Source organism: Urocitellus parryii, chromosome 1 (assembly GCF_045843805.1).
Source record: "Urocitellus parryii isolate mUroPar1 chromosome 1, mUroPar1.hap1, whole genome shotgun sequence".
NCBI classification, from domain to species: domain Eukaryota; kingdom Metazoa; phylum Chordata; class Mammalia; order Rodentia; family Sciuridae; genus Urocitellus; species Urocitellus parryii.
The window spans coordinates 139,231,767-139,245,850 of record NC_135531.1 but is presented as its reverse complement, the minus strand read 5'-3'; the positions used below and the strand labels follow the sequence as shown (position 1 = coordinate 139,245,850).

Below are 14,084 nucleotides of genomic sequence, written 5' to 3'. Positions count from 1 at the left end.
GGTGCTGAGGATTGAACCCGGGCTGCACGCATGCCAGGCGAGCGTGCTACCACTTGAGCCACATCCCCAGCCCGGCATACACTTGTAATCCCAGTGACACTGAAGGCTGAGGCAGGAGGACTGCAAGTTCAAAGCCAGCCTCAGCCATTTAGCGAGACCTTGTTTCAAAATAAAACAGGATTGGGGATGTGGCTCAGTCGTTAAGCACCCCTGGATTTAATCCCTGGTACCAAAAGAAAAGCTTTCCCAGAATCATCCTAGCAAACTTTTCTTTTTTATCATTGTCCAGAGCCATGTTATGTGGGTACACCTGTGGCTGCCTGGGAGGGTGGAAAAGCAAGTATTAAGGGATCCCGGCCTCTCTAGCAGTAAGAGTAAAGAAATTGGAAATGGGGCTGGGGATAAAGCTCAGTTGGTAGAGTACTTGCCTCCCATGCACAAAGCCCTGGGTTTAATCCAGCGCATCACAAAAAAAAAAAAAAAAGAGAAAAAAAAAGAAATTGGAAATGGATATTGAATTTGTCAACCGATGATTTCTACCATAGGGACTGATGAGACAAATTATGGTACAACTGAATAATAGGATTCATGGCATTAAAAAGAATGAGAGGGGACTGTGGCTGTGGCTCAGAGGTAGAACACCTGCCTTGCATGTGTCAGGCACTGAGTTCGATCCTCAGCACCACATAAAAATATAATGTGTCCATCTATAACTAGAAAAATATTAAAAACAAAAAGGAATGAGAGGGATCCATGTGTATTACTAAGTACAATTTCTAAGATTGAGAAAACACTGTTAAAGTACAGTGCATGTATTTAGCAAGCCTTTTGTTTCAGATGGGGAGAGCCGAAATGTGGCTCAGTGGTGGAGGTAAGGGTAGAGTAGAAGGAAGACTTCTTTTTACCTTATACCATCTTGTGCTATTTGAAAAATTTTAAACTGTGTACATTGGAATCCTGCCTGTAATCCTGCACTCAGTTCAAGATAAGTTCTAGTAACAGCTGTAGATTACTTTAATTTGGGGGGTAAATAGATAGAATTTATCTATATGTTCACAGAGGAACTATAATCCTATACATCCTCTTCTTTAATAGATCTTCACCTGTCATCTCCATAATGCTGTGTTCTCATTAAATTGCTCTTTCCTTCTCTCTGCTTAACTTCCCCCTTCTCAGTTCTCTAAGCCATACACTCTAACTTGGGTTGCTTTCCTGGTGCACTACAGTCTTTGAGCTGGATTTCCTTTCTCTGGCTCACTGCAATCTTGCTATCCCCAACCCCAGTGCAGTCTGCTAAGACCATCCACTTGCCTTTGCTGGACCTAAGTTTGCCTGCATCATTGCTCCCCACCTTCCCCTTTTCCCTTCCTCTCTCCTCCCTCCCTTCCTTCCAGCTTTAGGAATTTCTGGCAGGCAGAGAGGGGGTAGAGGATCAAGGGGTATTTTGTCAGTAAAAGCAAACCCAGTGCCAGCAAGGTGGGCCTAGCACTTAGGAGAATTCTTAGATTTTTTTGGTGCCTTCCATGTGCAAGCATTGTGCTAAGTGGTTTGCACACATTTATTCCAATAGTACTGCAAAGAAGTTTCTTTGATAGAACAATGTACCCTTGGTTTGCCTGAATGGATCATGATATATGCCTGGCAAAATTTTCTGTCTCAGAAGGTTTAGATCAAAAATTGTATAATCATCCTAACTATCTCCATTTTATAAATGAGGATATTTAGACTTACAGAAGTAAATTACTCTGCCTAAGGTCATACAACTAGTAAATGAAAGGGCTGAGATTCAAACCCTGGTCTGTAAGATTCTGCTCTGTGTGCTTTCCAAAATTCGTAAGCCATAACCCTCAATGGGACCTTATGTGGAGACAGGACCTGTGAAGAGGTGATAACAGTGAGGTAGTTAATATGAGGTCACAATATGAAGGCCCTAAACTGACAGGGCTGGTGCCCTATATATAGGAAAGGAAGAGTCACCAGAACTCTCACTCTCTGCTGTGTGCACAAAGGTGACTGCAAGTCAGGAAAAGAGACCACCACCAGCAACCAGATGGGCTGGTACCTTTATCTTGAACTTCTTAGCCTTTAGAACTGTGAGAAAAGAAATTTCTCACAATAACTACCACCTAATCTGTGGTATTTTGTACTGGAAACCCTAGCAGATGAAGACAGGCTCCAACATCCATGCCTTTCACTCAGCGTGCTACAGCTGGCTTCCTCACCCAGGGCCAGTGCAAGCCAGTGATGAGGGCTGGCTTAGACTTATCTTTCATTTATGTTCCTTGGATTTAGGCCACGAGTAGATCTGTTAACCTCTTCTTTGAAGTAAGCAACTTGTTGTATTTCTCTGTATCAGAGTTAATCAGAAACCACTCTGTAATTTGGACAAGGGAAGTTTAAAGATTATAATGGGACTATAGTAATAACAGGTTGGCTAATAAGAGGAAGGAAAGCTCTAAAGAATATATAAAAAAAAAATAACAGATGTAAGGAGCTGCCATGGCCCAGTTAAGATAGACCATCTAAGGAAGAGTGCCCCCTACACACTCTACACTCTGAAATCCAGACCCCGGTGGAGAGGGCATAGCTGTGGCCCACTCAATGGCAGGGAAGTGACTGTGGTACTGTGCTGGTGGAAATTGCTAGAAAATCACCTTCTAGGCTGGAAAACTATCCTCCAGGATGCTGGAGAAAGCTCTTTGCAGAGAGGCTCTCTCTGGAAGCACTGTGCTATACAAACACATAATAGGGGGTACTGGGGAAGCTACCTGCTGCCAGGTGCCATCGGTCCCTGTACACAGGAGAGGCTGTCCTCAGAGGTCTGGTATGGGGAAACCACAGAGGAAAATCTTCCTTCAGTGTCTCTCTCAGTACGTATCTGTCTTATTCACTGCAGTGTCCTTGCTTTGTATTCCCTAACACAAGCATATATGAAGTAGGTGACCAGAGACTTACTGAAACAGCTTGATATCCTCCCAGCAGGCAAAGGGATAAAATTTTTTAAAGAGTTTAGATCCATTTTTTAGAGTAAGCAAAAAGGATGAATGGGAGCTGAGAAACAATAAATCAATAACCAGTACATTTTCTCAAAAGGTATTAGGGCTATTACAGCTGAGGATGTAGCTCAGTGATAGAGTGCTTGCCTACCATGCATCAGGCCCTGGGTTCAATCCCCAGCATGGCAAAAAATAAAAATAAAAAAGTAAATAAAAAAAAAAAAAACTATAGTTTTCCTCAGCCAGATTTCCCAGAGCACAGCAAGGAAGGGGACTGAAAAACAGTACATCTTGAAATTAGAGGGTAGTGTATCTAGGATGAGGGTGAGGTGTCTGAGTTTTTTTTTTTTTTTTTTTTTTTTGGTTTTGGTACTGGGGATAAAATCCAGGGACATTTAAACACTGAACTGCATCTCCAGTCCTTTTTAATTTTTAATTTTGAGACAGGGTCTTGCTAAGTTGCTTAGGGCCTCACTAAATTGCTGAGGTTGGCCTTTAACTTGCCATCCTCCTGCCTCAGTTTCCCAAGTCACTGGGATTGCAGGCAAGCACCACCGTGCCCTGCAGGTGTCTGAGTTTTTAATAAACTCTCCAAACAGTTCTGTAGAAGAGAGATCTTTTTTTAAAAAAAAACTACTTAGACTGAACCTCTGGCAGGGAATATCAAAGGACAAAATGACCCTACTGCTGTGCCTAGATGTGTTTGTGTGTTTGGAGTTCCAGGCCGGCTTATTTCTCTGTAAGTGCCCTAAAGCACTTCTACCTTCATCTACTTCCACCTCATGGAAGTCCTCCTCATGTCTGTTACTGCATTTCTCCATCTTTCTGAGCATACTTGCCTTAGTCTTTATCTCTGCCTGTACATTCTTATCCTCCTGCTTTTGTACATACTGTTCTGCCTTTGCCTCTCTCCCTCCCAATTTGCCCATCTTTGCTCAGTATTACCTTCTTCCAGAGCCTCCCTTCTTTAAGAACATCCCCCACCCAGCTCTTTCTGAATTAAGGACCCTTTCCCTTCTGCTAGGACACAGATCCTTTAACACTGCATTATCATCTCGGCCTGCTAGGCTAGGTCTTTACCATCACTGCATCTAGGATGATGGCTGGCACAGTGCTGGCCCCTGGCCGGCTCTCAGCACGTATCTGTCTTATTCCCTGCAGTGTCCTTTCTTTGTGTTCCCTAACACAAGCATATATGAAGTAGGCGACCTAAAAATGGCCAACAATAGATGGAGGCTAGCGCTGCGTCAGTCTCACCCCTTTTTTTCAAACGTGGCAGGTGGCCCAAGATCCTCGCTCGCCGGAAGAAGGCGGCACCGCAGGCTGACTGCCGGCCTCTCCCAGCCCTCCGGGCCGGGGGGGCGTGGTTTAGCCCGAGCCCAGCCTAGGGGGCGGAGCCTACCCCGCAGTCGGGCCGGGGAAGGGAGGGGTCTAAACCGAGGCCAGCCCAGGGGCGGGGCCTAGCCGATGGCCGGACCCCCGAGGGGTGGGGTCTCCCCGCGAGCACTCCCGGAAGCGAAGCCGAGCCCGCCCTCAAGTCCCGGAGAGGCGTCGCCTTTGTCGCCGCTCGCGTCTCAGCCGCCGCCGCCGCCACTTCGGACGCAGTTGCTGCCGATTCAGTCATGCCGGTAAGTGGCCGCGCACCTCCCGCGGTCCTCGGCCTGCGCCTCGGTGCCCTGCCACTTGACCAGATGTTGCTTTTAAGGGACTCAAGCCGAGACCGGAGCTACTATTGTCCCACTGCTTACCCCTCCCCACTCACCCTTTGGCTTTTGCGACCCTCCAGAAAATAGGACCGGAAGGAAGTTTAGAAGCCAGGCTTCGCGAAGACTCCAGGACTTACCAGCCCAAACCTTCCCTGCATATGTGGGGAAACAGACCCGGAGAGTGGGCAGAGAGCCGGAACGGGGATCTAGTTCCTGCGCCTTCCCCCTGGGGATCCCTTGCTATTGGAGCTGAACCGATAGAGCAGTGAGGTGGCGCTGAGCAGATGGGTGGCCCCGGCTGTTTCCTCCTGGACAGCAGTGTTTTTCAGAGGTTCATGTTTTTCTTCTCTTCCCCTGCCCTTTCCGGCCTACTTCCAGGTCATTAAATGAACAGGGTAACACTAAATGAAGAGGGTGTTTTTTACAAAAAGAAAAAAAAAAAAAAGCCCAGTAACTTGTTTAAGCTCCTGGCAGGAGTTAGGTAGAACCATACTTTAAGCCCCTTATCTCAGGCTCCCCTTCTCTCCTGGCCATACCACACCGCCTGGGAAATGCTGGGCAAAAGCTGTCATACCGGCTTGGATCCCAGCTGCATTCCTGAGATGCTGGTTGGAGTAATGAAGTGTTTAGCAGTTTCCTCCAGGGTACTTAGTTCATAAGTCTGTGACACGTAGGTACCCAGAGATATCCCACAGTTTTGTCCCGTGTCTTAGTAGCCTATCTTTTGAGAGTTGACAGATGAGCCTGAGGTTGCTGAGCAAAGTCTTAAACATATCAGGTATCATTTGGTGTTCCCAGTTACCTTGAGACAAATCCTCACAAAATTTACACAAAGTATGGACAAAGAACCTGATAGAATGAGCCTTACCAGTTTGGCAAGTCCTCCTGAGTTAGAGGAGAGCCTTAATCACCCATGAACTGAAAGAGCAGAGGCCCTAGGGTTTTTGTGGAGGCTAGCAGTAAGGGAAAGGTGGGTTGAGGAAAACTGTATTTTGTTTCCACGTCTGGGGATTTTGAGCAGATGGTTGGACTGAGGAGGGCACTTGGCACCATATTCCAAGATGAACAACTGAAGGAAGGAGGGGATTAGTCAAGGATGATGTGATACCTGAGAGGGTTCTTAGCAAAAGTTGATAGCACAGGGCTTAGAAAATCTGTACCCTGGCTTGCCACTGAGTGATCTTAGGCAAGTTGCTTCCTCTTTCTATGCCTTGATTTTTTTCATTTGTAAAATAGGGGTTAAACTGACTTCACAACTGGGTTTGGTGGTATACCCCAGTAATCCCAGTGTTTTGGAAGTCTGAGGCAGGAGGGTTGTAAGTTCAAGGCCAGCTTTACTAATTTAGCAAGACCCTCAACAACTTAGCAAGATCTGGTCTCAAAATAAAAAAAGGACCTGGGGAATGTAGCTCATGTCTTGAGTTTAATCCTTGGTGCAAAAAAAAAAAGTAAGTTGTGGAATTCTTTAATGGACTCTCAGAACTGGAAGTCCCCTCCTAGAAAAGGAATCTTTTTCACATATTTAGGACATTTTGTCCTTGAAAACCCTAGTGGTTGGGAGTATACTAATATTTGAGTGCCCACTATATGCCAGGCATTGTTCTGAATACTTTACATGCATGACCTTGTTTATTCCTCACAATAGTCCCTCAAGGCAGGTACTACTATTATCTCTTCTTAAAGCTCAGGAAACTGAGGTTGAGCTTAGGCCTGGACTGGTCAGTATCCAAAAGTCAGCTCCTAAATGCTGAGACCCATTTTATTTTTATTTATTTATTTTAAGAGAGAGAATTTTTTTTTAATATTTATTTTTTAGTTTTTGGTGGACACACATCTTTATTATATTTTTATGTGGTGCTGAGGTTCGAACCCAGCACCCTGTGCATGCCAGGCAAGTGCGCTACCGCTTGAGCCACATCCCCAGCCCAAGACCCATTTTAAATGGGGGTGAAATCTGCCTATCTACAGTTCTACCCAACTTGTCCTGGACCTACATAAGAGTTGTTATGCCGGGCTTGGTGGCACATGCATTTAATCCCAACAACTTGGGAGGCTGAGGAAGAAGGATGGCAAGTTCAAGATCAGCTTGGGCAATTTAGGGAGACCCTATCTTGAAAAAACTAAAAAAAGGGCTGGTGTTGCAGCTTAGTGGTGGAATACCCTGGGTTTAATTCCACCACACACACACAGACAAAAATTACTTTTTCTTGTGTATTAGATGTCAATGACTATGCTATATATTTTATTTGTGTTTTCCAGTTAATACTAACAGTAGTCCAATAAGGTCAGTTTTTTTTGTTTGTTTGTTTGGTATTGGGAATTGAACCCAGGCCACTGAAATGCATCCCCAGCCTTTTTTGGAGTGGGTATTGGGGATTGAACTCAGGGGCACTCAACCACTGAGCAACATCGCCAGCCCTATTTTGAATTTTATTTAGACAGGGTCTCACTGAGTTGCTTAGCACCTCGCTTTTGCTGAGGCTGGCTTTGAACTTGCGATTTTCCTCTCTCAGCTCCAGAGCCGCTGGAATTATAGGTATGTGCCACCATGCCTGGTGATCCTCAGACTTTTTTAAAGTCTTTTTTTTTTAATTTTAGAGACAAGGTCTTACTAAACTGGCTTTGAACTTGTGATCCTCTGTCTGCATCAGCCTCCTGAGTCACTGGGATTAGAGACATGTACATGCCACAATGCTTGACTAAATTTACTTATTTTTTATTTTTATTTATTTTTTGGTATCAAGTATTGAACCCAGGGGCACATAACCACTGAGGCACATCCCTAGCCATTTTTTTATTTTGAGACAAAGTCTCACTAAGTAGCTAAGGGCCTAGCTAAATTGCTGAGGCTGGCTTTGAATTTGCAATCCTCCTGCCTCAGCCTCCCAAACTGCTGATATTACAGGCATGCACACTGCGCCTAGAGAATTTATTTACTTTTTAAAGGACCTGTTTTGTAAGTGACAAAGCAAAAGGCCCTGAAAAGTTGGAACTGCCCAGAGTCAAGCATCTGCTGGTGCAGTGGGTCCTTGACATTTTCCTATAAAGAATGGATTATTTGCCAGGCGTGGTGATGCGCTCCTGTAATCTCAGTGGTTTGGAGGCTGAGTCTGGAGGATCAAGAGTTCAAAGCTAGCCTCAGCAAAAGTGAGGCACTAATTAACTCAGTGAGACCCTATCTCTAAATAAAAATACAAAACAGGGATGGGGATGTGGCTCAGTGGTCAAGTGCCCCTGAGTTCAATCTCTGGTGCAAAAAAAAAAAAAAAGAATGGATTACTCTATCCATTAAGCCGACTTTCTGTTACCCTCAAATTTAGTTTTGCAATTCAAGGGTGGAACAGTAGAGTACTGAATTGTAATGCTTGCTATCCAGAAGCAAGCCAAAAGCCACCTCCTGTGGCTTCTGACCTTTGCTTTTTGACCTTTGAAAGGAAACCCGCTCCCTGTGGTCAGCAGCAGAAAGCTTCAGATATCTGGTGACTTTAGATCATAGGGCAACAGAAAATTGTGCTTTTTAACAATGTGTTCCCATTTTAGAGATTTGAGGTGGGTGGCGGTGCACTTTGCTTTTCTAGAACCAACAAAATTTCCCTGGGTTCATATCCTGACCTCAATGATTATTTACCCAAGACTGGGCACCTTAGTGAAACCTTGGAAACTTCACTTTCCTCTTGAGTAAAATTATTTGAATAGCTCCCTTTCAGGCTAGAAAGATACTGTATAAAGAGAATTGACATATAGTAGGCATTCAAGAGGTTTAGCTCTTATGTTAATCTTGGAAATTCTTAAAAGCTTGAGCTCAGTATACAGCTGCAAACCACCGATGATTTTTGATTCTCTTGGTTATACTGGATCAAGACTCAGCAAACCTTTTCTTAAAGGGCTAGCTAGTATGTACTTTAGGCTTTACAAACAATATGATCTCTGTTACAATGACTGAACTCTGCTGTTCTAGTGCAAAACTAAACAAACAAGTTTGGCTGTGTTCCACAAAAACTTTTATTTGTAAAACCAAATCACAAGCAGGCTGTAGGTTGCCTATCCATGTTCTTGAGCATCATTCAGACTGTAATATGGATAGTGACCTGGGTGTCTTATTTAAATGAGGACTTTGATTTAGGATGTCTGGTGTGGGACATAAGAGTCTGCATTTCTGACAAGCTTTCAGATGATGCTGATCCTGTTGGTCTGAGGACCATACTTTAAACATAAGATTTTGGAATATCCATTATAACCTTCCCAGAACTTGTTGTTGAATAGTCGTGAAACAAACTGAAGGAATCAGAATATGTTTAACTAGAAGAAGAGAAAAACTGACCATTTTCTTTAAAGTAGGTTCCATAGCTTTGGCCTCAGTAAGGGGTAGTGGTGTACTGCTCATGAAGGTGAAAGAATCCAGTTCTGGAAAATCAAGCTGCTTAACTCTTGGAGTCAGTATCCTCTGTAGAGCGTGAGGATGATCTAGATGCAAATATGTTTAGAGACTTTTCCATTTTCCTCAGGAGGGGAGTTTTGCCTCCATGTCTATCCCCAGAAGGTTAATAATGGAGAGTCCCACCCCAGGTCCACCCAGCCAGTTGAGGCATTACATTGAAGTTGAGAAAATTGAGTTGGCTAATACCCTTTTGGTATAGAAAAGAAAACTGGAGCCATGTGGGGCAGGGATTGCAGGATATATTGCTATATTCAGAATTCCAATTGAGTTACAAATTGAGCATCCCCACAGGTGTGGTGGCCCATGCATGTAATCTTAGTGACTCTGAAGGCTGGGATACAAGGATTGCAAGTTTGAGGCCAGCTTCAGCTACTTAATGTGGCCCTAAACAATTTAGTGAGACCCTGTCTCATAATGAAAAATTAAAAGAGCTGGGGATGTAACTGAGTGGTAAAGCACTCCTAGGTTCAACCCCCAATACCAAAACAAAACAAAACAACCAAAAAACCAAGTTGAGCAAACCTTGTCAGAAAATCTGAAGTCCAAAATACTCCAAAACCCAAAATTTTTGAGTGATGATATGATACCACAAGTGGAAAATTCCACACCTGAGTTTATGTGATAGGTCACAGTCAAAACACAGTCTAAAAATATTGCATAAGATTATATTCAGCCTATGTGTACAAGATATAATGACATGTAAATAGATTTTGTGTTTAGACTTGTGTTCATCCCCAAGATATCTCATTATATGAATGCAAATATTCCAGAATCTGAAAAAATCAGAAATATAAAACACTCGGGTCCCAAGCATTTCAGATACTTGACCTGTAGTAGATTTGAAATATTTTGATTTGCGTCATGAAAAAGGTAAACGTTGGTTTTGTTTATTTGTTTGCTAAGCTGGAGATCCAACCCAAGGCCTTGAGTATGCTATGTAAGTGTTTTACCACTGAGCTACATCCCAACCCTAGACATTGTTTTATTTTGGTGCTGGAGATTGAACCCAGGGGCACTTAACCATTGAGGCACATCCCCAGCCTGTTTTTTATTTTTTATTCTGAGTCAGGGACTTGCTAAGTTGCTTAGGGCCTCACTAAATTGCTGAGGCTGGCTTTAAACTTTAGATCTTCCTGCCTCAGTCTCCTGAGCCACTGGGATTATAGGCATACGCCACCGTGACCAACCTAGATGATGTTTTTTGAAGGGAAAGAGAAGAGAGAAATGGAAGGAATTATTTATAATAATTTAATAATTAACTTTTTTTTTTTACATAAAGGAACCCAGTACTGGGCTCTAATCTCTAGATTACTAATGGATTAGTTATCTACTGCTCTTTTTTATTTATCCCCAAACACGTTTTGGGTAGTTATGTGGTTTTAAGAGTCAGGAATCTGGGAGCAGCTTAGGTTCAAGTGCAAGGTCTCTCATGAAAGTGCATTGAAGATGTTGTCTGAGGCAGCAGTCATCTGAAGGCTCGACTGGTGCTGAAGAATCTACTTCCAGGATGGTGCACTCACTTTGTAGCTAGAGGATTCAGTTTCTCACCTTGTAGACCTCTATTTGCTTGAGTGCCCTTATAATGTGACAACTAGCTTTTTCTAGAATGAGCAATCCCAGAAACAGCAGGGCAGAAGCTACAGTGTCTTTTTATGACATTGTGATAGGCTCAGAAGTCATATAATATTGCTTCAGCCATATTCTATTTGACACACAGTCCAACCCAAGATGTTGTGAAATGGGACTGCTCAAGGAGATAAATACCAGGAGACAAAGAAGATTGAGGCCATTTTGGATGTTAGCTACCATGATTAAAATCCTCTGTTCATCCCATGCACTTATCTGGAGAGAACTGTTATCTGTGTTTGGAAACCAAGCCATAGAGGAGTTAGGTAACTTACTTCTGGCCACTTACTTTGACACTAGAAGTGTCAAAGCTAGTATCTGAAGCCAGAACTGTCTGATTCCAGATGTTCTCATTTCTAGAGATTTTAAAATGAGTAAGTGTTGGTATAAATAATCCTTATCTGAAAGCAAAGGACCCAGAAGTTGTCACCCAGCCATATCAGTCATCCATTTACTCAACAAAATGCATTAAGCACCTGCCCTGTGCCAGGTACTATTTCAGGTATTGTGATTGCAACACTGTGAACAAAACCCCTATCTCCTGGGAACCTGCCTTTTGACATTGATCACCACCTATCAGTATCACCTGGAATGCTCAGTAGACATAACAGATGTCCCAGCCCAGGCCTTCTGATTAGAACCTGTGGTTCTTGTAAACTCCCAGTTGATTCAAATACAGAAAACAATTTTCTGTGGCATAAATGGGCCCATTACTGAGTACGGGGGCACATCCATGCCAGAGTTCTTGATGATCTGAGACAAAGTCCACAGCTAATTAATTGAAGGTAGAACTGTGAAAAAAAAAATTTTTTTTTAAAAACTAGCTTTCCAGGTGATCCTATTCATGTGTACCAGACCCTGCTAGAGGATTTATGGGGAATATTTCATTTAGTATAACCTGTGATGTGTAGAAACCCTTATTCCACTTTACAGTTGGAGAGACTGGGCCTCAGAAACAGGCTCCCAAGGAGCCCCATACCACCCAGGCCTTGCCCAACCTCTGCACTCTGTTGGGCCCTGAGTAGCCTGCCTGCTGTTACAGAGTGTAGGTCCCTGCAGGGCTTGACTCATTGTCTCCCTTTGTTTCAGAAGCACGAGTTCTCTGTGGACATGACCTGTGAAGGATGCGCTGAAGCTGTCTCCCGAGTCCTCAACAAGCTGGGCGGTGAGTGAGTCGCCGTGAGTTGAAGGTGGGATGGAGGGACACAACTGAGGTCATGTTTGGATGCACACTGATGGAGCAGGAGAGGCTTTAGTTTAAGCTGGTGATAACAGTAAAACAAAATATATTGGGTACTTCTCATTTACTGAGTACTTCACTTAATAGCTTCTGTGGATCTCATCATTGAATCCTTTCTACAGCCATTTCCTGTAACTTTTTTGATTGTCTCCATTTGAAGTAGGAGGGAACTGAAGTTCAGAGAAGCTCAGTAACTTGGCTGGAATCAGAGACAGTGTCAGAGCTGGGATTTTGCCCCACAGCCCAGCTCTAGAGCCCTGGCATTGCTGGTTAATATGTTGGTGATCTCCATTGTGACAAGTTTTGCCGTATGACACATTTCAGTGTCATTTTCCATTAACACTTTTAAAATGGTAACAAGTTTAGAAATTAATTTTGAACCTGTCATGTATAGAACTCTTAATGAATCTCCTTTGAACATGCTTAGAAAATCATTATTCTCCTTTAGCACCCCACTTCACAGCTGGGGAAACTGAGGTCCAAAGAAGGTTGAGAGCTGGCCCTAAGGTTCAATGAGGCAGTGACCAAGTTGCCATCAGAGTTCTGGTAATCTCGGGCTCAGCCAGTCTTCTAAGATTTTCTTTTTTCATCTTAATTAATTAATTTGTTGAGTTATCTATTTTGCAGTACTAGGAATTGAACCAGGGCTGCTCTACCACTGAGCTGTATCTCCAACCCCTTCTTCCTTTTTTGAGATAGGATCTCACTATGTTGCCAAAGCTGGCCTTGAACTTGCAGTTCTCCTACCTTAGCCTCTCAGTAGCTGAAATTATAAGTGTATACCATAGTGCCAGGCTAGAATTTTATTTTTTAAAACCATAAATAATGATAATAGTCAGTTTTCCAGTTGTTTCCACGTGGATGTGATCTCATTAGCAGTCCTCTGAGTTGTACTTTCCCCCAGTGGAATGGGGGTGTTGATACCAGTGTCAGGAGGGGAAGTCCAGAGGTCCCAGAGCAAGTTAGTGGCTGGCTTCAAGCTCTGTAACCTGGGATCCTAATCTGAAAAAATCCAAAACAGTGAAAAGAACCTGGCTGGGGATTTGCCACATGACTATTAGCTCTTCTCCCTGGGGCCTGGGTGTCCCTGCTGTATTATGGAACTCGCCCTTTTGTTTAATTTAAATAACAAGTATGTGGCTCAGGGACCGCGCCTGTTTTAGGTTGTCCAATACTACATATGGTCCTTACCCGTCATTGGATGGTCTGACCTCAAATCGTCAGCCTCCTGTCTTAGGTTGGTACCATTGTAATTGGATCTTACCCAGCTTTGACTACCGGCCCAACATACTCAACCACACTTGTGGATAACGACCATAGTGGTTTTATACAAACACCATAATCTGCCACAAGCAGAAGGGGAGGATACAAAATGCCACCAAGCCAATTGATCGCTCCAAGTAAGAAGCCCTTGGAATTGTATCACAGATGACACCATCAGCAAAGATACCCTGGTACTACTGCAATTCGTTGCATCAACAGATAGTTCACAATGCATATAAGTGACACATAGTCCAGGTAAATCACAGTCCAGGTAAGTTCAAAGCTCAATAGATTAATTAAATCACAGTCCAGGTAAGTTCACAGTCCAGGTAATGTCCACACTCTGGAAAGACTGTGTAGCTGTTTTAAAAAGAAAAAAAAGAAGAATGAGGAACTGGGGGTATAGCTCAGTGGTAGAGTACATACTTAGCATGCTCAAGGCCTTAGGTTTGAATTCCCAGCACCACATTTTTTTGGTACCAGGGATTGAACTTGGGGTGCTCTACCACTGAACCACATCCCCACCCCTATTTTGTATTTTATTTAGAGAGAGGGTCTCACTGAGTTGCCTAGTGCCTCATTGTTGCTGAGGCTGGCTTTGAACTCAAAATCCTCTCACCTCAGCCTCCCGAGCTGCTGGAATTACAGGTGTGCGCCACCATACCAGCCTCCAGCACCACATTTTAAGCAATTAATTAAAGGTCTGGGGATATAGCTCAGTTGGTAGAGTGCTTGCCTTGCATGCATAAGGCCCTGGGTTCGATGCCCAGCACATACACACACAAAAAAATGATAAAAAAATTAGAATGAAGCCA

General features: G+C 43.6%; 1 protein-coding gene across 7 annotated transcripts in view; it reads left to right on the top strand.

Moving 5' to 3' along the window:
- Positions 1–4,418: 4,418 nt before the first annotated feature.
- Positions 4,419–14,084, top strand: part of Atox1 (antioxidant 1 copper chaperone) — a 36,504-nt gene continuing 26,838 nt past the window's right edge. For 6 of the 7 annotated variants that reach the window (XM_026388304.2, XM_026388306.2, XM_077797442.1 and 3 more), the window contains exons 1-2: positions 4,419–4,624; positions 11,856–11,931. In XM_026388304.2, coding sequence (XP_026244089.1) covers positions 4,619–4,624; positions 11,856–11,931 — 82 coding nt within the window. In that variant the 5' untranslated portion in view covers positions 4,419–4,618. The remainder of the gene's footprint in view (positions 4,625–11,855; positions 11,932–14,084) is intronic. The other variant, XM_026388307.2, reaches the window with a different exon arrangement.